General features: G+C 40.9%; 1 protein-coding gene across 2 annotated transcripts in view; it reads right to left on the bottom strand.

Annotated features, from left to right (window-relative positions):
- The window catches only part of LOC124786113 (zinc finger protein 91-like), a 46,802-nt gene that overhangs the window by 18,844 nt on the left and 2,769 nt on the right, over positions 1 to 25,189 (bottom strand). For both annotated transcript variants that reach the window (XM_047254236.1, XM_047254237.1), the window contains exons 3-5: positions 6,702 to 6,913; positions 6,464 to 6,610; positions 5,795 to 6,175 (exon numbers count right to left, since the gene is read on the bottom strand). In XM_047254236.1, the coding sequence (XP_047110192.1) occupies positions 5,795 to 6,175; positions 6,464 to 6,610; positions 6,702 to 6,913 (740 nt within the window). The remainder of the gene's footprint in view (positions 1 to 5,794; positions 6,176 to 6,463; positions 6,611 to 6,701; positions 6,914 to 25,189) is intronic.

Raw genomic sequence — 25,189 nt, forward strand, 5'->3', positions numbered from 1 at the left:
AAATTCTAGGTCTAGATGAATGGTATAACGCCGACAGAAGTGCACGACATGACTTTGCGGCTGAAAACTGGAGGCCATGTGCTAGAGCCAATGACTGCACCTTGTGGATGGCTCCCTGTAGGCGACGCTCAGCAACACCAGTACTGGAGCACCAGTACAAAATGCAGAAGCCGTGTGCATACAGAGGAGGTCAGACGGAGGGCCCGACAGCTGCTGTTAGACTGTTAGTGACCACTAAAAATAGAGACACTCAATACAGAGCCCCGTGGGACTCCATTCTCCTGGATATGGATGGAACTGTGGAGGGCACCAACTAGGACACGAAAAGTACGAAGTGACAAGAAGTTTTGGATATAAATCTGGAGCAGGCCTTGGTGACCACACTCATACAATGTGGCAAGGATATGATGTTGCCAGGTCATGTCATATGCTTTACATAAGTCAAAAAAGACAGCAACCACGTGTTGCCATCTGGAAAAGGCTGTTCGGATGGCAGACTCGAGGGACACAAGTTTATCTGTGGTAGAGAAGACCCTGGCGAAAATGCTCCGACACGAGGCCAGTAGGCCACATGACTCCGGGACCCAACCCAACCACCGACATACCATACGTTCCAGCAGCTTACAAAGAAAGTTGGTGAGGCTGATAGTTATCCACATCAAGTGGGTTTTTACCGGGTTTGAGCACCGGAATGATGGTGCTCTTCCGCCATTGTAATGGAAAGACGCCATTGCACCATATCCGGTTGAAGATGACAAGCAGATGTCACTTGTAGACAGATTACAGATGTTTAATTATCAGGCTGTCGATCTGATCAGGCCCAGGAGTTACGTCGGGCAATGTGCAAGGGCACTGAGGAGCTCTCATTCTGTAAATGGGGCGTTACAGGATTCACTGTGGCATTAGTGAATGAGAGGACATGCCCTTCCAGCCGCCATCTGAGAGTGCGAAAGGCTGCGGGGTAATTCTTGGATGCAGAGGCTCAATCAATGTGCTCGGCAATTGCAGTTGCGTCAGTAGATAACACGCCATTTATGGTAACACTGGGAACACCTGTTGGGGTCTGGTACCCGAAAACACTTTTGATCTTTGCCCAGACTTGGGAAGGTTACACATGACACTCAATGGTCGAGATTTCTCTCGACCAACACTCCTGCTTCTGTCATTTGATAGGTTGGAGCCGTTTAAAGGCTATGAGGTGCTCCAGGAAAGTGTGCTGCTTATGCCGCTGAAGAGCTTGCCAATGCTCCTAAGTTGTATCAGTGATTTCCAGGACCACCAAGGGACTGCCATACACTGGGGGTATCAGTAAGAGCGAGGGATCAAGTTTTCTTTCGCAGAAACAGTTGTCCTAGTCACCTGCTCAGCCATCGCATCGATGTTACCGTGTGGGGGAGATTCAACGGTGACAGCAGAGGTGAAAGTTTCCCAGTCTGCCTTGTTTAAAGCCCATATGGGCAGGCGTCCGTGGGCCTGATGCTGGGGCGGTGACAGGAAGATGGGGAAATGGTCACTACCAAACAGGTCATCATATGCTCCCCAGTGGATAGATGGGAGAAGTCCTGGGCTGCAAATTGATAAATCAATGGCCGAGTAACTACCATGAGCCACACTGAAATGTGTGGCAGCCCCAGTATTTAAGAGGCAGAGGTCGAACTGAGACATCTCTGCCTCAGCCAGTAAGTACAATGGCACCCTACAAAGGGTTATGGGAGTTAAAATCTCCCAGAAGTAGGAAAGGTTTAGGGAGCAGATAAATCAGTGCAGCTATACATTCAGGGGCACTGCACCATCTGGAGGAAGATATACATTGCAGACAGTTATTTCCTGCATCGTCATTCTGACAACCACAGCTTCAAGAGGGGTTTGAAGGGTCAAACGATCACTACAGACTGAGTTTAGGACATAAACGCAAACTCCACCTGACACACTATTATAGTCATTACGGTTTCTGTAATATCCCTTATAGCCATGGAGGGCAGGGGTCCGCATTGACGGGAACCAGGTTTCCTGAAGGGCAACACAGATAGCAGGTGTAAAACTTAATAGTTGCCGTAGCTCAGCCAGGTGGTGGAAATAACTGCCGCAATTCCACTGGAGGATAAAGTCATCATTAGACTGGGAAGGCATGGAACATTCAATGAGTTAGTTTATGCCTCAGAATCACCCGCTGCCACCGACTTATTGCCCGAGCAGTCTATATCTATTGTGCCTGAGGGTCTGGCGAGATTTAGGTCCTCAGTGGATGCCAAAATCTCCACCCCATCCTCGGATGCAGAGCTTGCAGGTAGCGGTGGTGTGGGTGCCACCGCTATTTCCTTGGTCCTAGGGGTTTCCCCCTTCCCATCGAGGGAAGCCAAAGAAGACTCGCGCTTCTCCAGCTTACAAGTGGGGACGGACGTCCCTGATGGTTGGGGGGGAGGGTGGGGGGGGGGGGGGTGTTGCTCCCGAAGTAGGTGGTGCAGGAGCAACAGGGAGGGAAATGTCCCTCACCATCAAGGGGGCAGGTGTAGTCTTCTGGCTTTGAGATTTGACTGGGGTAGGAGGAGCTGATGGTGCCAGAACAGTTGTAGCAGCGGCATAAGATGATGCCATACGCACAAGATGTAGGCGTTCAAATTTTCTCTTAGCCTCAGTGTAGGTCAGCCGGTCCAGGGTCTTTTACTCCACGATTTTCCATTGTGTCTGGAGAATCCTGTATTCTGGAGAGGAAGGCGAATGGTGATCTCCGCAGTTGACACAGATGGGAGGCGGGGCACATGGAGTATTGGGATGTGATGGGCATCCGCAATCGCGACATGTGACGCTGGAAGTACAGCGGGAAGACATATGGCTGAACTTCCAGCACTTAAAGCACCGCATCGGAGGAGGGATATAGGGCTTGACAGCACAGCAGTAGCCCATCACCTTGACCTTCTAGGGCAATGTATCTCCCTCAAAAGCCAAGATGAAGGCACCGGTGGCAAACCTGATTATCCCTCGGTCCCTGGCAGACACGTAGGACGAAATGTACACACCACCACTCTAAATTGGCGCGCAGCTTATTGTCAGACAGCAAAAAAAGGTCTTAGTGAAATATGATACTCTGGACCATATTTAAGCTCTTATGGGGTGTGATGGTTACAGAAACATACCCCAGCTTGTCACAAGCGAGTAATGCTTGTGACTGGGCAGAGGATGATGTTTTGATCAAGACTGACCCAGATCTTATTTTGGACAAGCCCTCTACCTCCCCAAACTTGTCCTCTAAATGCTCAACAAAAAACTGAGGCTTCATCGGCATTAAAGACTCATCATCAGCTCTCGAAAATACAAGGTACTGGGGCGAATAAGATCCGCTGCCATCCTTAGCCTGACGTTCCTCCCATGGTGTGGCCAGGGAGGGGAACGATTTGGGGTCGTACTTCTATGCATTGAATTGAGCTTGTGAACGCTTAAGAGACTACTGGTGTTTCAACACCAGCAAGAGATGATGGACTAAGCTTCATCACGTATCATCTGTCTTGATCCCACCCACTCTGACCAGTGGCCCTCCCCACTGGCACCACCCAGCCGCAGCAAAGGCCTCCTGGCATGATGGCCATTGCTGGGAGTCCTGATGCCCCTTGGAATACGTGGGGAGTTAACAGCGCAGGCAAAGCAGAGCGATCCCTGTGTGGCCAGGGGGCTACAACCAACTGGGTACGTGGCGGCCCCACCACAACGGACTGGCTCCCGTGCTGGATATGAGGTGCAAAGAAGTCCTTGGTCATCCTCGACGCAGAAAGCGACACTGCATAGTGCATGGTGGAAAACACACCCAGCAAGGTGTCCTCACCCAAGGGATGGAGAATGGGTGGGAATGCAATGTGACGACGAGAAAGTGGGCCAAAGATCTCAATGCACAATGAACACAATGCACCACGTACGGCACCGTTCCCCAACTGGCTCGCTCTTCAGGAAAATTTTGACAAATTGATGTCAAACCCTACAGGGGACCATCACATAAAGGCTGAAATGTGTGAAACTCCTTTTAGTCGCCTCTTATGACAGGCAGGAATACCTCAGGCCTACTCTTACCAGCGGACCCACGGGGGAGTTGGGGGGGCGGCGGCATGGTATGGGACACGTACATTTAGTGAATTACCTGTAGACTGTGGATTTTAATGTCTACTTCTGATGCATCGTTCAGCTTGTCCCACACATACCTGGCAATGTTTTAGAAAGCGTACTTGTACTGCTGGTATAGGATACATGTAATAAGCTTTTAGCGAGAAGCGAAATCTGAAGATGGTAAACACCATCACCAAAACCAGTGATCAACAATAAAGGTTGTTTGCAAGCAAAGTTCACACTCTCTCAAGTAACTTCACATTTCATTAATGTGGGGTGAAAACAACAATCTTACATTCCAGACGTTGTGTTTCAAACACACGCTATACTCAAAAGATATTAACACAAGTTTCAGAGAATGTATGCACACCAGAATGACAATAGTTTCTAACTAATCTTCCAAAAATATGTAAAAAAAACTATTTCCATATTGTAACATAAAAAGTACCAAACCAAAAGCTCAAGGAGGCTACAGAAAACCTATAACTCAAATTTATTATGCTTCAAAAATTTGTAGTTATTTTTTCGTCCTTCAACATCTGACACGATTATTATTTGAAGAAAAACCAAAATATGATAGTGTTTTATAAGACATACTCATTACACAGGACAAACAGTTATTCTTGCAGCCCATACATTCATTTATTTATTTTAAATCTGGATAATTTGTCTGAGAAATGTTTTTATATATCACCATTAGAAAACAGAAATAATAATCGTCTCTCAAACGTTATGGAGAAACGCTACACTATCTGATCCAAAGTATCCAGAGACCACTATGTAATGCGGAAATGGTCTCAAGACATTATAAGAAGTGGGAACAGCCAGTACAAAAGTTAGCGGGAAGTACTGTTTTTTTAGTAAAGAAGCTGTAATGGAACGTCTCTCATGAGATCCCAAGTGTCTTCCGACGTAGGCTAGTCACTGCATGGCACCAAATCCATTGGAGACATTTTGACTCTTCTAAAGCTGCCCAAGCCGAATGTTGGCGAGGTGAGCGAAGTGGAAACCCAAAAGAACAACCCTAGTTAAATGAAGACCCAACAGAACACACGTACTGATAGACAGTGGCTGTCAAGGATTGCACAAGGTGGTTGTAATAAAATCACAACATGTATCATTTACAGTTCCAAAGTTCTGCTAGCGGTTCAGCTGGCACAATGACTGCGCGTTGGGAGTTATAAAGTATGGGGTATGTCTCTGAGGCAATGGTTTGTGGACAATAACATTCCTGAAAGATTGTATGAGGTTTTTTTTTTTTTTTAGGGGGAGGGGGTGTTTGATGATGATAATAATAATAATAATAATAATAACAACAGTCTTTCAAACAATCTTTCAGGAATGTTGAAAGACTGTTCTAATGAAGTCCTAACCTGAAAGATGTGGAACACCTTTGGTATAAGTTAGAACATCTACTTCACTCCAGATTCCAGTGTTCAACATCAACATCAGTATTTTCTCTCCTTTTGGCTCTTTAAAAATGAGCTGCCATTCCTTCACCAACATTCAAAAACCTCATTGCAAGTGTCCTCAACACAGTTCAAACCACCATAAAGGTGAAGAGTGGACACACTCCATCATTAATGTCCACTAATAAGTGTCTACATACTCTTGATCAGATAGTGTAAATGCAAGCAAATTTCAACAACTGTTGTACCTTAAGAACAAATTTCCATACGCTACTATTTACTATCAAAATTACCTTTCTTTGAAGATTTCTCTTCTTATTTATTTTATTTTTGCCAGAGTTAATGTATGAACACACATTGGCAATCACCAACTGTTTATTCATTTCCTGTTTTCCTTCTACAAGAAACGTGCGTTCTTCATATGGAGAAGCTACTTTCATTACACTACTTCCTCTGATATTGTCATTTTTATTATCATTCAGCACTCTGCTTGAAACAATATTAGTCTGATTTTTGCTCATGTCAGTTCCATTTTTTAACAGACTGGACTCACTTATATTGGGATGTACATCCACCTCTTCATTAAATCTGTCAGCCAAACTACTCTCTTTCTCGATAACGACAGTCTCAAATGGTCCAATGTGTTCTCCCAACATCAGTGAAGTGCCAGTGTTCTGTAAACATAATTTCATACGAAACTTGAGAAGATAAATTAAATCTTCAAACCATTTACATATCTGAGCGAAAAAAATATTGTGTGAAGTTTTGAAATCTTTGTGTTATGTTCTGCCACTGAACAGGACAGCAAAGCTTACCCTACTTGTAAATCAAACAACTGCATATATAAATGATTTATGACACACCATTTACACTAAATCTTTATTCAAATGTCCATAGCCATAGGCTAACAGCTCATCAGTGTTAACAGTAGTTTCTTGCAGTTGATACTGTAAAGCTCTTACCTCATCATCCGACGTCCGTGGTAAACGAAGAATTGTGCACAGCTTAGAATTAGCATCTAAACATGATACAACAAATTTATGGCACATTTCCAGCTTTGATATGCAAGAACAACAACATCTAGTTGGTAGGGCATCTTGTTCTGTCACCTGGAAAATTTGAGCTGATTAATACACTACAGAGAAAAGACTAATAATGTTAAGAGATTTCAATGTTTTCTGAAAAGACAAAGATACACACCATTATTGGTAGATGTGTGTGTATTTTATTGCAAAGATCCAATTTCTTCCCTTCTTCTCCAAAAACTTCTACCAGATCTTCGGATACATTGGCACACAGTCGACAGAGATGAGGTGCTAAAATTTGCAGCTCCTCTGTTGTTTCTGACCAGTCAGCAATTCCGGAATTGCAATCATCTGAAAACCTCTCATGGCCAGTAGTTTCTGCTTTCACTAAAAAATAACAGAATGACTATCACACTGGTCAAACCATCAGTTTCCTTAGTATTCAAAAAATTAAAGTTTTAACATAAATAATCAGATACATAACTCAGTATTCTCAAATAACATACAATAAAATAAATATTTACTGCTGGAAGTTCCAGTAAAGTAATGTATACTGTCCCTTCTTAAGTGTTTTCTACTGGAAAGAGGAAATAAGAAAAGGTAAGGTAAGCTACACATCTGGTAATGGTCCACAAGCTCTGAGATTTTCAAGGACGAAGGACTTGTATACAGAACAGTATGTGTTAATAAATTATAGTTTTTCTTTACCAGCAAGACTCAGTGAGATGAGGTGAAGTGAGATTTCTTGAAGTCTTTGCGACTGTTCTCCATGGAGTATTTTCATCTGTGGCAGCCTCACCTCCACAGATGGTCGCCTCACTTACATCTTCCTGAATTGGGTGGTTGGGCGAGCAGATGGAACTCCTGTATGATGCTGAGTAATGGATATGGCATCCTAGGGAGTGACCTTGAGTATGGTACAGCAATGGCTGTACACTATAATCATCCGCAGTTAATTATAATCATCTACAGCCAGCCAGCATGAATTTACCTATTTAATGGTTGATGTCTGGCAGCATAGTAGTCTAAGTTGTTGTTCTTTCTCTGCAGTAACATACAACATGTCCAGGGCATCCACAGTGGATGCGTGTTGTCCTCTGTCTCCAAGTGTGTGTTTCTCTGTCGGGGAGTTACCCTCGATGGAGGAATTGATTGTACCTGCGTCAGTTAAATACTGGGTTGTGGTTTGACGGATGTTGCGCCAAGTCCAAGTTGGCAGAGTCCTTTCTTTCTGACATGTTTGTGCTAAAAGCTGATACAACTCTTCCTCAACATTTTCTATTGCCTCCTGACGTGGGTTTGCATTCAAGGCTGTTACCTCAAGTTTACTCAATATGACAGTTTTGGCTGTCATAAAATGCTGTATCTCTTCTCTCACCACCATTCTGATGATGAGAGAGGTGAGGTTGTGATCATAATCTAAAACTTCTTTAGGGACCACATCTAGGAGTCATTAATACCAGTGGTGGCTACTGCATAAGAGCACAAACTTTTGACACCTTGCGGATATTTTGGTTATTTTTCTTTGAATACTGTTAAACATAACATAGATGCAGTAATCTGAAATACACCACACTAAATCTATTGCACTATGCTAAATTGCTACTCTTCTAGACTTCGTGAAACTTGGCATCAGGGTCATGAGCATAACTTCAGTTGTGCACATTTTAAGGAGCTGCACATGCACAACTGGCATGATATAACTGCCTCACAGGCCAAATACATACGGGTTTGATAAACAACATGCGCTGTTCACAACATGCACAGTTCACAGCATGCACAGCTAGCCCTTACCACTCAATTACAAGTTTACATCAATGCCACCAGATGGTAGCACACTGCAGCAGACTTATTCCCATTCGCTTGGCATAAATCCCACTACACAGCAGCACATTCTTCAGATATGCCAATTCACTCACAATATAGTAAAACTAGATTGGATGTCAGTATATGTTATAGTTATACTGACAGAAAAACCTATTTTGTGGATTTCTGAAAGAGTTGTTGTAAATTAAGTTTTGACTTTTATCATACAGTAATCCATTTGAGGCACGAGAACTATAATGCACATAGTTGCCTTTCTTACATTGTGGCATTTATTCATGCTACCGAAATCTTAATTTTATGGTGAGTCAGGATAATCTGAGCTGTAGGCCCACACTGTATATATAAACAATCTTGTAAAGCTGTCTCATTAAGTTGTCTAAAATACACTTAAATGAGGGGTCGACTACAGGGTGCTTATGGTTCTCAGTGCCTCATTTGTATTCTAGTCAAGTGACAGTGCTGGTAGACATTATCACCTGAATTAAATCATTTCCACAAACAGCAGTTACGAGTTGGTTGTTTACTGTACTGGAATTGGCTTTTATGTGGAGTGTCAATATGAACTTCCTTGAATCTGTGTGCTAACAGAAAAGAAAATTACATGGAAAATTTAATCACAAAGGAGCTACGGCCTTCCAGATCAGATCTACTGACTAAAAGTGACGAAATCAAATAAGTGTGAATACAAGCAAGCATTTAATGAAGAAGTGTATAACAAGCATAAGTTGTTGTGTAGGTGCAATGTACAAATGACACAGAAGTTAAATTCGTGGGCTAATCCATATGCTAAGTATCTTGTACATTTGTCTGAAAAAATAAAAAAGCACGAAAATTTCCCTTATACAAAAGTGTGAAACGAGGAGTAGCGAAACCTTAAACATTATTTCATTCCTGTCCTAAACTGTACTTAATCATGTACAAAACAACAATATTCCACAAAACAATTATTTCTTTTTTAGATAAGTTATGCATATTGTCGTCGTCGTCGTCGTCGTCACCACCACCACCACCACCACCACCACCACAAGCAGCTGTATAAACTTGTTGGTTAGCATAACTGTTTTTGCAGCAGATGCTATTAATTTCACACCCTCAAATTTATCTGTATCTAAAAATTTTATAACAGCCAGAATTAATAATCATGAGCCACCACAGAATAACATTTCTTTTGTCCAACTCTCTTCTGCTGCATTTCTTTGATGTGCAGACATCACTTGATGAATTCCTCAATTGTTGTGACATCCTTTGACAGAACAGTTTGGTTTATTGACTTCTGCAATGCCTTTCATGAAGTGCGACATTTTGCCAGCTTCTGCGATATTCAAATTCATTCACAATGTTACATAAAAGTGGGTGTGGGCCATTGGGATAAAGAACTGGACTGAGGGCACTGCCATTCTTAGATGTAGCAGAGTTCTCCCACTACATGGGGTCAGTAGATACCTTCCTAAAACAACTGTGCAGACAACTTCAGTGTGTAGTGTTGTGTTTCTCTGACTGTTGGCTTGCTCTAAATGTGAAGTTGTTATGGTCACTTCAAAAGAACAAAGAATCCGCATGAAATATTTTAAACATGATGAGATGAGTGTTTAAGACCAACCTCGTTATGGATGTCCTGCAACCTTGTGAAATGAGGAAAACATCGTTTTAAAAAGAGAGAGAGAGAGAGAGAGAGAGAGAGAGAGAGAGAGAGAGAGAGAGAGAGAACTGTCATTTCATGACTGACCAAATTTCAACAGAGAAAGGCATTACTTGGAGCTTCTGCCAGCAAATTTTGAGTAAAGATTTGCACATGACACATGTTGCTGTTTAATTTGTTCTGCATCTTCTCAAACAGGAGCAAAGAACCACACACATGCACATGCGCCAGGACTTGACAAAGTGATCCAAACTTTTTGAACAAAGGCATTACAGGTGATGAGAGTTGGTGTTGCGGGTATGACCCAGAAACAAAACAAGTGACAAGCCAGTGGAGAACTCCCAATTCTCCCAGATAAAAAAAAAAGCAAGGCAAGTGAGGTCGAATGTGAAGACTATGATCACTGCCTCTTTTTTATTCTCATGGAACTGTGCATTGCGAATTTATACCCACTGGCCAGTCTGTTAACCGGCAGTTTGGTAATATTAAGACATCTGCAAGAGGATGTGCAGAGGAAACACCCAGGACTTTGGCAACCAGGTGACTGAACAATTCATCACAACAATGCCCCTGCACACACAGCCTTAAGAGTGACCCCCTATTTAGCATCTCAGGGATGGTCTGTCATTCCGCACCCACTGTACTCGTCAGATATAGCCCCATGTGGCTTTTTCCTAATCCTACAAATGAAAAAAAACCACAAAGGGATGCATTATGATGATGTGGAGGTAGTAAAAACAGCTTTGCAAAGAGCACTGGATTATATCAAAGTTGAAAGCTCCAGACATGCTTCAAACTGTGGGAAAAATAGTTGACAATTGCATCCCATCTAGTGCAGTGTACTTTGAAGGTGACTGAAGGAATTTCGGAAAAATGTTCATGAATAAATTGTTTATTATAAAATACTTTTTTATTTTTTTGGGTCACCATCACAGGGCCAAAACATCCTGTATGTAAGACTGTAGTTTCCCTTCATCACTAGGCCCTGATCTTCAATTGTTCTGTTTAGTGGACTTGCTGTTGATTGCCACCAAATGTTTTCTCCAGTTTAACCTGGAATTTGTCTCCCTCAGCTTTTTTTGTTGGCCTCTAATCACTGCTTGACTTAACAGCCCAATTACAAGTACACATCTGCCAAAATATCATGTCACACCACCTCTCATACTTGGTAACTGGATTAAATCTTTTCAGTCATTTCATTGGGCCCTGAGTAGCACCTGCAGAAAATACTGGTGAATTCCTGATGTGCAGTCTAACTACTGGAATATATTGGTCTCTTAAATATATGGGACTTGGGAGAATGATGTGCTGCTTTGGGCCCCTATCCATGTAGGATTTTACATTTCAATTGGGGCCATGGTTATGTACGTGTTTTGAAGTACCGAGTTACTCTAACAAACAATGTCACATCGTAACAACAATCAAGTCCAAATCTGCTAGTAGTGTATCAATGAAGTACAGCACTTGAGACTAAAAGCACTTTTACTACAAACACCAACACACAGCCAGGAGATAAATGACCTCTTAGATGGATTGTGCTGCTATTTATGAAAATCAAATACTCCAGAATACACAAACATTACAAAAACAAGAAATTTTGAAAACCTTCCATAAATGATAAATACTAAATGTTGTTGTTGTGGTCTTCAGTCCTGAGACTGGTTTGATGCAGCTCTCCATGCTACTCTATCCTGTGCAAGCTTCTTCATCTCCCAGTACCTACTGCAACCTACATCCTTCTGAATCTGCTTAGTGTATTCATCTCTTGGTCTCCCTCTGCGATTTTTACCCTCCACGATGCCCTCCAATACTAAATTGGTGATCCCTTGATGCCTCAGAACATGTCCTACCAACCGATCCCTTCTTCTGGTCAATTTGTGCCACAAACTTCTCTTCTCCCCAATCCTATTCAATACTTCCTCATTAGTTATGTGATCTACCCATCTAATCTTCAGCATTCTTCTGTAGCACCACATTTTGAAAGCTTCTAGTCTCTTCTTGTCCAAACTATTTATCATCCACGTTTCACTTCCATACATGGCTACACTCCATACAAATACTTTCAGAAATGACTTCCTGACAATCGATGTTAACAAATTTCTCTTCTTCAGAACGCTTTCCTTGCCATTTCCAGTCTACATTTTATATCCTCTTTACTTCAACCAAAATCAGTTATTTTGCTCCCCAAATAGCAAAGCTCCTTTACTACTTTAAGTGTCTCATTTCCTAATCTGATTCCCTCAGCATCACTCGACTTAATTCGACTACATTCCATTATCATCATTTTGCTTTTATTGATGTTCATCTTATATCCTCCTTTCAAGACACTATCCATTCCGTTCAACTGCTCTTCCAAGTCTGTTGCTGTCTCTGACAGAATTACAATGTCATCGGCAAACCCCAAAGTTTTTATTTCTTCTCCATGGATTTTAATACCTACTCCGAATTTTTCTTTTATTTCCTTTACTGCTTGCTCAATATACAGATTGAATAACATCGGGGAGAGACTACAACCCTGTCTCACTCCCTTCCCAACCACTGCTTCCCTTTCACGTCCCTCGACTCTTATAATTGCCATCTGGTTTCTTTACAAGTTGTAAATAGCCTTTCGCTCCCTGTATTTTACCCCTGCCACCTTCAGAATTTGAAAGAGAGTATTCCAATCAACATTGTCAAAAGCTTTCTCTAAGTCTACAAATGCTAGAAACGTAGGTTTGCCCTTCCTTAATCTAGCTTCTAAGAAAAGTCGTAGGGTCAGTATTGCCTCACGTGTTCAAACATTTCTACAGAATCCAAACTGATCTTCCCCAAGGTCGGCTTCTACTAGTTTTTCCATTCGTCTGTAAAGAATTCGCGTTAATATTTTGCAGTTGTGACTTATTAAACTGATAGTTGGGTAATTTTCACATCTGTCAACACCTGCTTTCTTTGGGATTGCAATTATTATATTCTTCTTGAAGTCTGAGGGTATTTCGCCTGTTTCATACATCTTGCTCACCAGATGGTAGAGTTTTGTCAGGACTGGCTCTCCCAAGGCCATCAGTAGTTCTAATGGAATGTTGTCTACTCTGGGGGCCTTGTTTCGACTCAGGTCTTTCAGTGCTCCGTCACACTCTTCACGCAGTATCATATCTCCCATTTCATCTTCATCTACATCATCTTCCATTTCCATAATACTGTCATCAAGTACATCACCCTTGTATAGACCCTGTATATACTCCTTCCACCCTTCTGCTTTCCCTTCTTTGCTTAGAACTGGGTTTCCATCTGAGCTCTTTATGTTCATGCAAGTGGTTCTCTTTTCTCCAAAGGTCTCTTTAATTTTCCTGTAGGCAGTATCTATCTTACCCCTAGTGAGATAAGCCTCTACATCATTACATTTGTCCTCTAGCCATCCCTGCTTAGCCATTTTGCACTTCCTGTCGATCTCATTTCTGAGACGTTTGTATTCCTTTTTGCCTGCTTCATTTACTGCATTTTTATACTTTCTCCTTTCATCAATTAAATTCAATATTTCTTCTGTTACCCAAGGATTTCTACTAGCCCTCGTCTTTTTACCTACTTGATCCTCTGCTGCCTTCACTACTTCATCCCTCAAAGCTACCCATTCTTCTTCTACTGTGTTTCTTTCCCCCATTTGTGACAATTGTTCCCTTATGCTCTCCCTGAAACTCTGTACAACTTCTGGTTCTTTCAGTTTATCCAGGTCCCATCTCCTTAAATTCCCACCTTTTTGCAGTTTCTTCAGTTTTAATCTACAGGTCATAACCAATAGCTTGTGGTCAGAGTCCATATCTGCCCCTGGAAGTGTCTTACAATTTAAAACCTGGTTCCTAAATCTCTGTCTTACCATTATATAATCTATCTGAAACCTGTCAGTATCTCAAATAACAAATGTAAATGTAGAAACATGTGTGTTAATGCAGGCGAATAGGGAAAACAATCCTGTAACATTTGAATACAGCAATAGTCTGCAGGTTGACAGTCACAATGATTAAATAACTGTGTGTAACGTTGCAAAGCAATATGAAATGGATTTGATCCTCACTGGTGGGATTATATGGTTTAAAAGAAGGGGGAATGGACCAAACTATGAGGTCATCAGTCCCTTGTTCCTAATAAAACAATGCTACATGTGTGAATATAAAACATACGAGAAATATAACACAAAACGGAAAGAAAAGAAAAACCACAAGAATGAAGGAAAGACAACACACTAAAAGGAATGAAAGAGGGGAAGAAAACAACAGAGACGCCAGAAACAGAAGAGAGTAAAACACGAAAGCAGATAACAGTGGCTGGCAGACCGTGAGAATAGAAAGGAAACCCAGCCACTCTGCAATACATTAAAACCTCCACCCTAAAGGCACTAAGTTGGCGGACACAGAGGGACAAAGGACATGCGCTAAAACTTAGATTAAATGATAAAACCCACCCTCACGAATAAAATGTAAAACTAAATCAGCCAATGAGGTGTTGTCAGATAAAATGAGTGGCAACGAGTCTGGTAACCCAAGATTTTGTCGCTGGGCAGTCAAAGTGAAACAGTGCACCAGAATATGGACCATTGTCAACTAGGTGCTGCACCGACACTGAGGCAGGTCTTCACGGTCCAAGAGGTAACCGTAGGTCGCCCAAGCATGGCCAATGCGGAGACGGCGGAGGACAACTGATTCCCTGCGAGAGGCCCGCATGGAAGACTTCCACACATTCGTAGTTTCCTTAATGATACGCAGTTTGTTGTGCATACTGTCATGCCATACATCTACCAAAGCCGAAAAACCCTGTGGGAGTGCCTTGTCTTGAGATTTATGTTTCTTCTTCTTCTTCTCCTCCTCCTCCTCCTCCTTTCAGAGGTGAAGGAGGGCAGGGCACAGGAGGAATACAGGCTTCTGCCATATCTGGAATCGATAGAGAGGGAGTGACCTTGGAGCTCACAGATGGTGTGTCTTGTGGTCAAGTGATAGGAAGAGTCTTCCGGATTGAGAGATGTCGGGGAGAGGGCTCCTGGGAGAGAGCCCAATCACCAGCAGGTGCCAAAGAAGGAGGCACTTCTTTGGCCAGGGAGTGGGTGCGGCTTCTGGAGTGGACGTTGCAGGAACTGCAGGGAGGGGGAGGGGGATGGGGCTGGGGTAGGAAAGAGACAGGAGGAGGAAATGAAGTAACAGAGGCAAAAGTTGTAGATAGAGATACTAGATGGAGTCTCTCATACTTTTGGTGAGCCTCAGCATACTTGTGTTTTTGGATCTTTTCTCTCTTGTAAGCTCGGCAATCCAGTGAGTGAGCGGAGTGGTAGTCAGCACAACTGACACACACAGGTGGCAGAACACAGGGGCTTCCCTCATGGATTGGGTGGCCAGCTTGACCACACAGAGGGCCTGCTGTACAGCAGGAAGACATGTGCCCAAAACACAAGCACCGAATAGGTGGAGGGACATATGGCTATAAGGCTTCAAGTCACATCTGTAGTATGTAAGCTTGACCTCTTCTGGGAGGGTACCCACTCCAAAGCCGGAATGAAGGCACCAATGTCGGTGTGGTTGTCTTTGCGAGCCTTCAGCAAACATCTAACAAAATGAACAACACACCGCTCCAGATTAGCCCCGAGTTCCTTATGTGTTTGCAGGATAAGGTCCCTATGAAAAATCACTCCCTGGATCATAATCAGAGACTGGTGAAGGAGTAATAGACACCAGGACATTGCCAAGATGATCACAGGCACAAAGAGCTGTGGATTGGGTGGCAGAAGAAGCTTTGATCAACAGGGAGCCTGACTGCATCTTAATATATATATATGGAGGGTTTTTTGTGGGGGATGTGTCCCCATCCATCCTAGTACAGATGAGGTAACGGAGGAAATGTTTCATCCCAAGACAGCGAGCCTGGCCCTCCTCCCTAGTGTAGCCAGGGAAAGGAAGGTTGCCGGGTCATACGAAGCGGCATTAAATGAGCCTTCACCATTTGAAGGGATGGCTGTTTGAGAACGGCCAGATTTTTGCAGCTTGATACGCTTCCTGCATCGGTGTTGTCCGGTGCTCAGCCGTAAGGGTACATAACAGTTCCACCACACGGACTGGCTACACGTGCTGACCTAGCAGGGTGGAAGGGGGCTACAATGGGGAAGGGAGAGGAGAAAGAAGGGAAGAGAGGAATCCACACCGCAGATGCTAGGGAGGGAGTTCTTCCCCAAATAGCTCACACTAAAAAACAGGTAATTTTCAAATGAAGGTAATACCTCCAGTGTTGACCTAAATGCCGAAAAAAGGATTAAAGAGCAGGCAGAAGGAACAAAATTGAAACCAATATAGGAAACAAGGTGGATAGCCAGGTTGATATAAATCACAACGCCAAGAGAGGTGAAGGAGGAGCAACGGGGAAAGAGTGAGGAGAGGGAAGGAGTGCAGGGTGAAGGAAACGCCGCCAGGGAAGGAAGCATTGGCTGCAATAGCTCAGGGCCCCGTTTGCGCCACACCTGAACTCACGAAAGAACCTTGAGCCTACCCCTGGAGGGGGCCGGAGGGTGGGGCAGGGGGAGGGGGGGTAGAGAGAGAGAGAGAGAGAGAGAGAGAGAGAGAGAGAGAGAGAGAGAGATTGAAGACTTTTCAAGAAGGCACTGCTCGTAATCCCTGAAATTTCAACATCTTTACAAGAATAACAAACTATTGGCTGTACACAAAACTGAGATATAACCAACAGAATTCAGGTACTTTGTGATAGCACAGCAAGCCACTCTGGTGGACTAAATGGTATATGTAAAAAAACAAAGCTTAATAATGTCATTTCGTACCTACCTTGCTGTCACCACAACTCTGAATTAGTTTTATGGAGACATTTCAACCAACCGAACAACTTCGGGTCCAGACATAATGGTTTCCAAAACACTTTGAGAAATTTGGAAGAAACTCTAAAAGAAGGTTTACATGACTGGCAGCAAACAAGTGTCTAATGGTGTTCACTCTACCACTGGATTACTTTAACATCACTTTTCCACACAGAAAGACCTCCAAGGTGATTACCAAGAACGTTTTGGAGAACAGAATATCATTTTGTGTACTAGGAGCTTAGTTATGCTATGTCGATGGTGAAATATGTTCTCTAATTCAAAATATACCTCTTTCAATATAATTTGACATTATCTCATGGGCAGAAGAACTATCTAAAAATATGTATTTTTCTTTCTTGAATGTACATACAAACCAGCTTTCTGTCATGAGAAATTATTAAATCAATTAAACACCTAATGTTAATTTCCTATTCATAAGTGAACAGATTCATAATCACCATGTAGATCTGGGAAACAGTGAGGACAGTGCAGAAACATTTTCCAACACTAATCGGTACATAGTTCCTGGAAATGTAACTACCTGTATTTGACAGAGTTCCAAATGAAATTGATCCAAGAATGACAAGTTATGCTGCAAGCAGACTAAGGTGAAAAAGAGGAAGGAAGATTCAAATCCATCACAGAGCTATCAAATCATTCATGACTACAATAACACTCTCACAAAATATTAAACTGAAAAATTGTTTCGCTATGGTAATATTCTTACAAAATATTAAACTGAAAAACAAATTGTTTCACAAATCTTTGCTGGAGGTCATAAAAAATTCCTAACAGTTACACAATTCCTTTTTAGGAAAAAAAGAAAATACTAAATTTCTGTTCGCTGGGATATACATCAATACTGCGAAAATCACTGAATTGCATGCCAGAGGGCACATCCCATTGTACAAGTTATTAGGATTTTCCCCGATTCCATTCACTTATGGAGCGTGAGAAGAATAATCGTTCCAGTATCTCTGTGCATGCTGCAATTATTCTAATCTTGTCCTTATGATCCCTATGTGAAGGGGTGGTAGTATATTTGTAAAGTCATCACTTAAAGCCAGTTCTTGAAACTTGGTTAGTAGACTCTCTGAGGACTACACCTATCTTCAAGAGGCTGTCCGTTCAGTTTCTTCAGCATCTCTGTTGCCCTTTACCACAGGTGAAACTATACTAGTTGACACTCCTGCTGCCCTTCTCTGTATATATTCAATGTCCCCTGTTAAGTCTTATTTGGTATGCGTATCACACACTTTAGTAGTATTCTAGAATGGGTCTCCTTTGTAGACAGGTACAGAAAGCTGGTTGAAGCCTGAAATTGATAGAAGCAAGATTTTTGAGGAAAATTTAAGTGTATGTTGAAAGGATAGGCAAATAGGAAATGGACGTAGTGTCTTTATCGCAGTAGACATGAAAGTCAAATGCACTAAGATAGAAACTGAAATTGCATTTGTGATTGTTTGGGAAAGGATGATAATTGGATCCTTCTACTGCTCACCAGACTCGCCTCCTGATGTAACTGAAAACTTAAGAGAAAACCTCACTTCACTTGTACACAAATTTCCTGATCAGACTATAATCATTGGTGGCAATTGTAATCATCCAACAATTAACTGGGAAAATTAATGTTTTGTTGGTGGTGGGCATGATAAGACTTCTGTGAAACTTTACTAATTGCCTTCTTCAATAACTAGAGAAACCTCACTCACAATGGAAATACACTGGACCTAATGGCAACAAATAGACCCGATGTATGAGGCTGTACACATCTAAACTGGCGTCAGTGACCATGACGTGGTTGCGGCAACAATATTACCAAAGTACAAAGGACAATTAAAACAAGCAGCAAGATACATATACATTCAGTAATGTAGATAAAATCAGTAAACAACACAAAAAATCAGTAGTGTCATTTCTGAGTGAGAAATTTGAAACTTTCAGGATAGGTCAGGAGCAAGAAGACGAAGTTTAAGAGAGTAGTTGACAACGCACTGGATAGATATGTACCCAGTAGAACATTTCATAATAGGAAGGAATATCCATGGTATACAGTCACTGTGAAGAAGCGTCTGAAGCAACAGAGATTAATGTATAACAGTCGTAAAACAAAGAGTAGGGCTACAGATAAAAGCTGAATGAAACATGTTTAGCAGTCAAGAGACCAATTCATGACACCCTCAATGACTACCACAGTGAAATATTGTCAAATGATGTTACACAGAACCCAGAAGAAATTCTGGTCATATGTAAAAGTTGTTAATGGCATGAAAGTTAGTGTCTAGTCCCTAGTGAACAAGACAGGAACTGAAACTGAGTGTAACAAACCAAAGCTGAAATGCGTAACTCCATTTTCAAACTTCCTTTACAAAGAAAAAACCCAGGAGCATTATCCCAATTTAAACCTCTTACCACTGAAAAGATGAATGAAAAATATTTGTTTCAGCGGTGTTGAGAAACAGCTGAAAACTCCAGGACAGACAGAATCCCGTCAGATTCTATACGGAATTTGCTGCTGAGTTAGCCCCTGTTCCAACTATAATCTATTGTAGCTCCCTCAAACAAAAAACCATGCCCAGTTTTTCGAGAAAGGCACAGGTCACACCTGTTTACAAGAAGGGTAATAGAAGTGATCCACAGAACTACTGTCCAATATCCTGGATATTGATTTGTTGTAGAATCTTAGGACATATTCTGGGCTGAAACCTAATGAGGTATCTTGAATGGAATGATCTCTTCAATGGCAACGAGCAAGGATTTCGAAAACACTGATCATGTGAAACCCAACTCTCACTTTTCTCAAGTGAAATACTGAACGCTTTGGATCCAGATAAAGTATTTCTTGATTTTCAGCATCTGACTCAGTACCATATCTATACTTATTGTCGAAAGTACGATCATATGGGGATACCAAATAAAATTTGTAACTGAATAGAGGACTTAGTGGTAGGGAGATCACATCATGTTATCTTAGATGGAGAGTCATCTTCAGATGTAGAAACTTCAGGTGTGTCCCAGCGAAGTGTGTGGGGACCACTGCTATTCATGTTGTATAAATGATCTCTGAGACAATATTAATAGTAACCTCAGAGTGTTTGCAGATGAGGCATTTATTTATAATTAAGTACTGTCTGAAAGAAGCTGTATAAATATTATGTCAGATCTTGATAAGATTTCAAAGTGGTGTAAAGATTGGCAACTTGCTCTCAATTTTCAGAAATGTATTTTCACTTCACAAAACAAAGAAACCTAGTATCCTATGAATATAATATCAATGAGTCACTGCTGGAATCGTCTAACTCCTACAATTACCTGGGTGTAATATTTTGTACGAATATGACATGGAATGATCACATAGGTTCACTGTGGGTAAAGCAGGTGATAGACTTCAGTTTATTGGTAGAATATGGGGAGGCGCAATCGTTCTACAAAAGACATCACTTATAAATAACTAGTGTGACTAGTTTTAGAATATTGCTCACATTTGTGGGACCCAGACCAGATAGGACTAAGAGGGGATATTGAATGCATACAGAGAAGGGCAGCACTAATCGCCAAGGACTTGTTTAACCCTTGGGAGAGAGTCACAGAGACTCTGAAGAAACGAAGTGGAAAACTCTCAAGACAGACATAAACTATCCTGAGAAAGTCTATTTAAGTTTCAAGAACTGACTTCAAATGATTACTCTCGGGATATACTACAACCCATCATGTGCCACTCACATAGGGACTGTGAGGATAGGATTAGAATAATTACTGCTGACACAGAGGCATTCAATCACTGATTCTTCCCCCACTTCATACATGAATGGATCATGAAGAAACCCTAATAACTGGTACAATGGGATGCAATCTACCAATAAACTGAAATCTACAACCTGCTTACCTACAACTGAGCCTATGTGATAATTCCATTTCATGTCCCTATGAAGTACTATATCCAGGTATCTCTGTGTGTTGGCATATCTTTTTGTGAAGTGCACAATTAGACAACATGGTTTGATTCAAAGGGCGTTGTAAACAAAAATATATACGATAGAAGTTACATTATAGGAAAGGATAGGATAGATTGCTACTTACTGCAAAGATGGAACGTTAAGCTGCAGACTGGCACAATTACAAGACACTACACAAAGCCTTCCACCACAGCCATCATATACAAAAGCAAGCACAACTTACATATACGACTGGCAACTACGGCCAGAATGCAACCATCACATGGGGTGGAATCAGCAACATGGTGTGTGTGTGTGTGTGTGTGTGTGTGTGTGTGTGTGTGAGAGAGAGAGAGAGAGAGAGAGAGAGAGAGAGATCATGACTGTGGCTACAAGCTTTGTGTAGTGTCTTAATTGTACCTGTCTGCAACTTAATGTGGCATCTTTACAGTAAGCAGCAGTCTATTTTTTTCCCCTACAATGTTGATAATCCTAACTGGAGTTTCCATTATTTGAGTTGCAAGTTGCATTATTAATGACCATATTTCTCTTAATTTTTGAGGAAATTCTGCATTTTTTTAGTTCAGGATGTTTTATAACCTACCCATATATTTCTTTTAGAGAATAACAGTAAATGGTAGAGAAGGGAAAGAGAACAACACTTTTGAACAGAATTCATTTACAAGTATACTGTTTTCCAAACTCAAGTCTTTTGGGAGGCCACCCAATAATTTTCAAATTGAGTAAAATTAGGATGATTTGGTGATGAGAGCAGCAAAATATTACCTTCTGGAATATTCTGAAGAGTGAAGGTCCACTAATAGTCACAGTATCCCCATGTTTATTATTCAGTTAACATAGTACATTCCACAGTCAGTTGGTATACTAAATTGGAAAAATAAGTGTTGCATGTAACATGAACAGTGGTGTGTTATGCATTTGAAAAGTAAATTCCTAAAATACTTTAGTCATACTCACAATCTGCTGCTAAAGTATATTTAGAAAATGTGTTCACTTTCTGTACAGCACAAGAGTTGATACATTTGCTATGAGATGAATCAATGTGCTGTATTTATACTGATATATTAAATGGTAGGAACGTCTAAAAAGAAATGAAACTTCTCTTATGCACTGGTGGTGGTGATGAAATCAAATTTGATGATATGTATTGTCCGAATGTAAGAATGTCTTAGCTGCACTGAAATGTTAATGACAAATTTGGGGTGAGCGGGCAGTTGTTAAAACTGTCTATGAGAATCAACGGAACTAGTTTGGTGAGTTAAGTTTGTTATCCAGATATAACTGAAAAAACAATAAATATATGGTTGTTTCCGAAACAGAAATCACATATCAACAAAATACTAAAGACATTATATCTCAAACTTTAAGGGCTTAAAACTACTTTCACCCAAGAAAATAAAATACAAAGAATGTATGCTGCTGGAAAGAAGGAAAAACAGCATTTACTTCTCAGATCTGACTAATGGTGGAGAGGCAAGGCTTGAAATTAAGAATCCCAGGTTCATTTATAGATGCTGCCGTACGTGCAGAATAGATCATTCATTTATAGCAAGAACAAGATACATCACAGAATTGAACCCTGCAGCATGCCAGGCCTATTCAGATTAATATTAACCATGTTCCACCGAACACGATCCTCTGCTTCCTATTATTTCAATACAAAGTGAACCATAGGCTCTCATACAGAGGACAATAGCTGTACATACAGATTCACTTTTTTGTTTAGTTTCATATTATTTTGGGGAAGACATGTACGCAATGCTAACAAATAGCATGACAAGGTGCTGAAGTGCATAAGATGCAATTAAGTACACTAGGTAAATAACAGTTTGTAGGATTGTTGTTTAAATTAAGGTTACTGAATGACAATGTAGCACTGACAATACAATGCGTTAATTGTAAGCTGACAAATTTCTGAAGAGGGCAATGGAGTGCAAGACGCAAGCCTAGCCTGCACACAGACGGCCAAGGCGTGATGATATGTTCACTGGAAAGGGGAGGATGATTTGGACGGGGCAATGCCTGGCCCTTGCAGTGCCGCCACCATTAACTGCATTTCATGCTGCCACAACACTCAGAAATAAAAATTCTGTTTAAATGCTGCTTGCTCACGGAACAGTGCTGAATACAGTCACGCATAAAAGTAAAAATTCATACAAATTCTTCTTGCAAGTGGAACACTGGTAAATACAGTGAACTGCAATAAAGAAATACAGCAGACATCGTCTACCTCCACAGTACTAATACTGCTAGTTCCTAATAATGGTCACAGCCAAAAAACCAATCATTATTAGCCTAGCCAAATCAATCCAGCTTTTACTTATTTTGGGCTAGGGAGTGGTATGTCAACTAAAAGTTAACACACTGTACACGGTGTTAAAAGGCCAACACTAACCAGAAAAAGGGAACATAGGTAAAGAAATTTCATCACTGCAGGCTAGAATTAAAGAATAAAACTGCATATAACCATAGGTTAATTAAAACTTTGCCTTGGAAAAGGGTTTGTGATACAATTTTGATGATTACTTTTAAGAAGCCCTTCACAAAATGTATAATCATGGATTAAACCAATCAATGATACAAAAATGTCACAATAGGGTGAAGGCTCTAGTTTTGGCCACTACCCCACTTATGGCCACCTTGATGTCGAAAGTTAATTTTGAAGCTTCTCTGGAATACCAGCCAGTTCTACTATAGATTATTATAAACTTTGTGAAAGGCTCTCTTCATTTGTCTACATAATCATTCTTTTGTCTGTTTTTGTTTGGAGACACCATTTTGTGAAATGATCAGTGTTGCAGAAGCTGGGTTTTGCAGAAGTTTTCTTTAAGCAACACATGATCTGTTTTTTTGTATTTTACTTGTTTAAATAAAACATCAGAAGAAACTTAATCTGTTCAGAGGTAAGATAAGACATTATATTTTCATTTCTTTTAAGTTTTATATCGCTCAGCCTAAAAACATGTTATCAAAAGTATGTGGCCATTAACAGATCCATATTTAGCCCTGGTTCCGTGTTATGGCCATGCATGTGGCCATAAGTGGAGACATATATGTATCCTGTTTTGGCCACTTCTAAAAACTGATACAAAAACATCAATATTAGTGTTCTGTCCTACATTACACTAGGCTAATTTTATTGAAATAGGTTTATTAAAATATTTTTGGTATTTTTATATCAATATATACCTCATTGTTAGTATAGTCTTGGCATATCATACTAATTTACATATGCTTGTAAGATACAAAATATGCAATAGGCACTATTCAAATATGCAACAGTCTTTAACTAAATCTTTGTGCATTATTTATAGGAAAAATGAGTCAACCAAAGAATAAGAAGTTTCAGTATTCTCCCAGCAAAGTTAAAGACGCTCTAAAGGCCAATGAGGGAATGAAGGTTGCTACTGCAAGCAAGTTGTACAAAGTTCCAAGGACAACATTAAGAAACAAAATTTCTGGTGTATCTCCAAAAGAATCTACAGGGCACTGTGGTCCACATTCTGTCTTAGGAGAACAAATTGAAAAAAAATTGGTGGACTGGGTTTCGGACTGTTCTAGCATGGGATTTCCAGTTACTAAAGAAAATCTCTGTGAATCTGTGCAAAAACTTATTGAGAATGCAGATATGGAAAGTTGTAAGGCTACATTTACTAACAATCGACCTGGAAAAAGTGGTATTATGGATTTCTTAAGAGACACAAGGTTCTGTCACAAAAACATGCAGAATATGTCAATAGGGCTAGAGCTGTTACAGAAGAGAAAATAAGAAACTGGTTTCACGAAGTATCCATCACTTTAAATGATATGGATGTGTTAAATGACCCAAATAGAATTTTTAATGTGGATGAAAGTTCTTTTTTTCGGCTCCTAAAGGGGAATTAATCATAGGTCCTCGTGGCCATCATGTTTATGAGGAGTCATGTAACTCTGACAAAGATAACGTTACTACATTGTTTGCAGTGAATGCTGCTGGAAAATTTGCTCCTCCCTTAACACTGTTCAAATATGCAAAAATTCCAGCATCATGGGTGAAAGCAGCTCCTCCAAACTGGGGCATTGGAAAAACAGAAAATGGGTGGATGACAGGTGAAAGTTTTTTTGAGTATATAACAAATGTAGTTGATCTGTTCTTGAAAGAAGCTGAAATTCCCCGGCCTGTAGTAATATTTTTAGATGGGCACTGCTCTCATTTGATGCTTCATTTGAGCAGATATTGTAGGGAAAATCAGATCATTCTAGTTGCTCTCCATCCCAATTCTACACACATCTTGCAACCATTAGATGTAGCTGTTTTTGGACCTATGAAAAAAATGTGGAAGAAGATTGTTCAGAAATGGCATTTTGAAAATAATGGCACTGAAATTTCAAAATCTGATGTACCTTCTGTTCTGTCACAAATTATTACAGAACCTAAA

The sequence above is a fragment of the Schistocerca piceifrons genome, chromosome 1 (genome assembly GCF_021461385.2).
Source record: "Schistocerca piceifrons isolate TAMUIC-IGC-003096 chromosome 1, iqSchPice1.1, whole genome shotgun sequence".
NCBI classification, from domain to species: Eukaryota; Metazoa; Arthropoda; class Insecta; order Orthoptera; family Acrididae; genus Schistocerca; species Schistocerca piceifrons.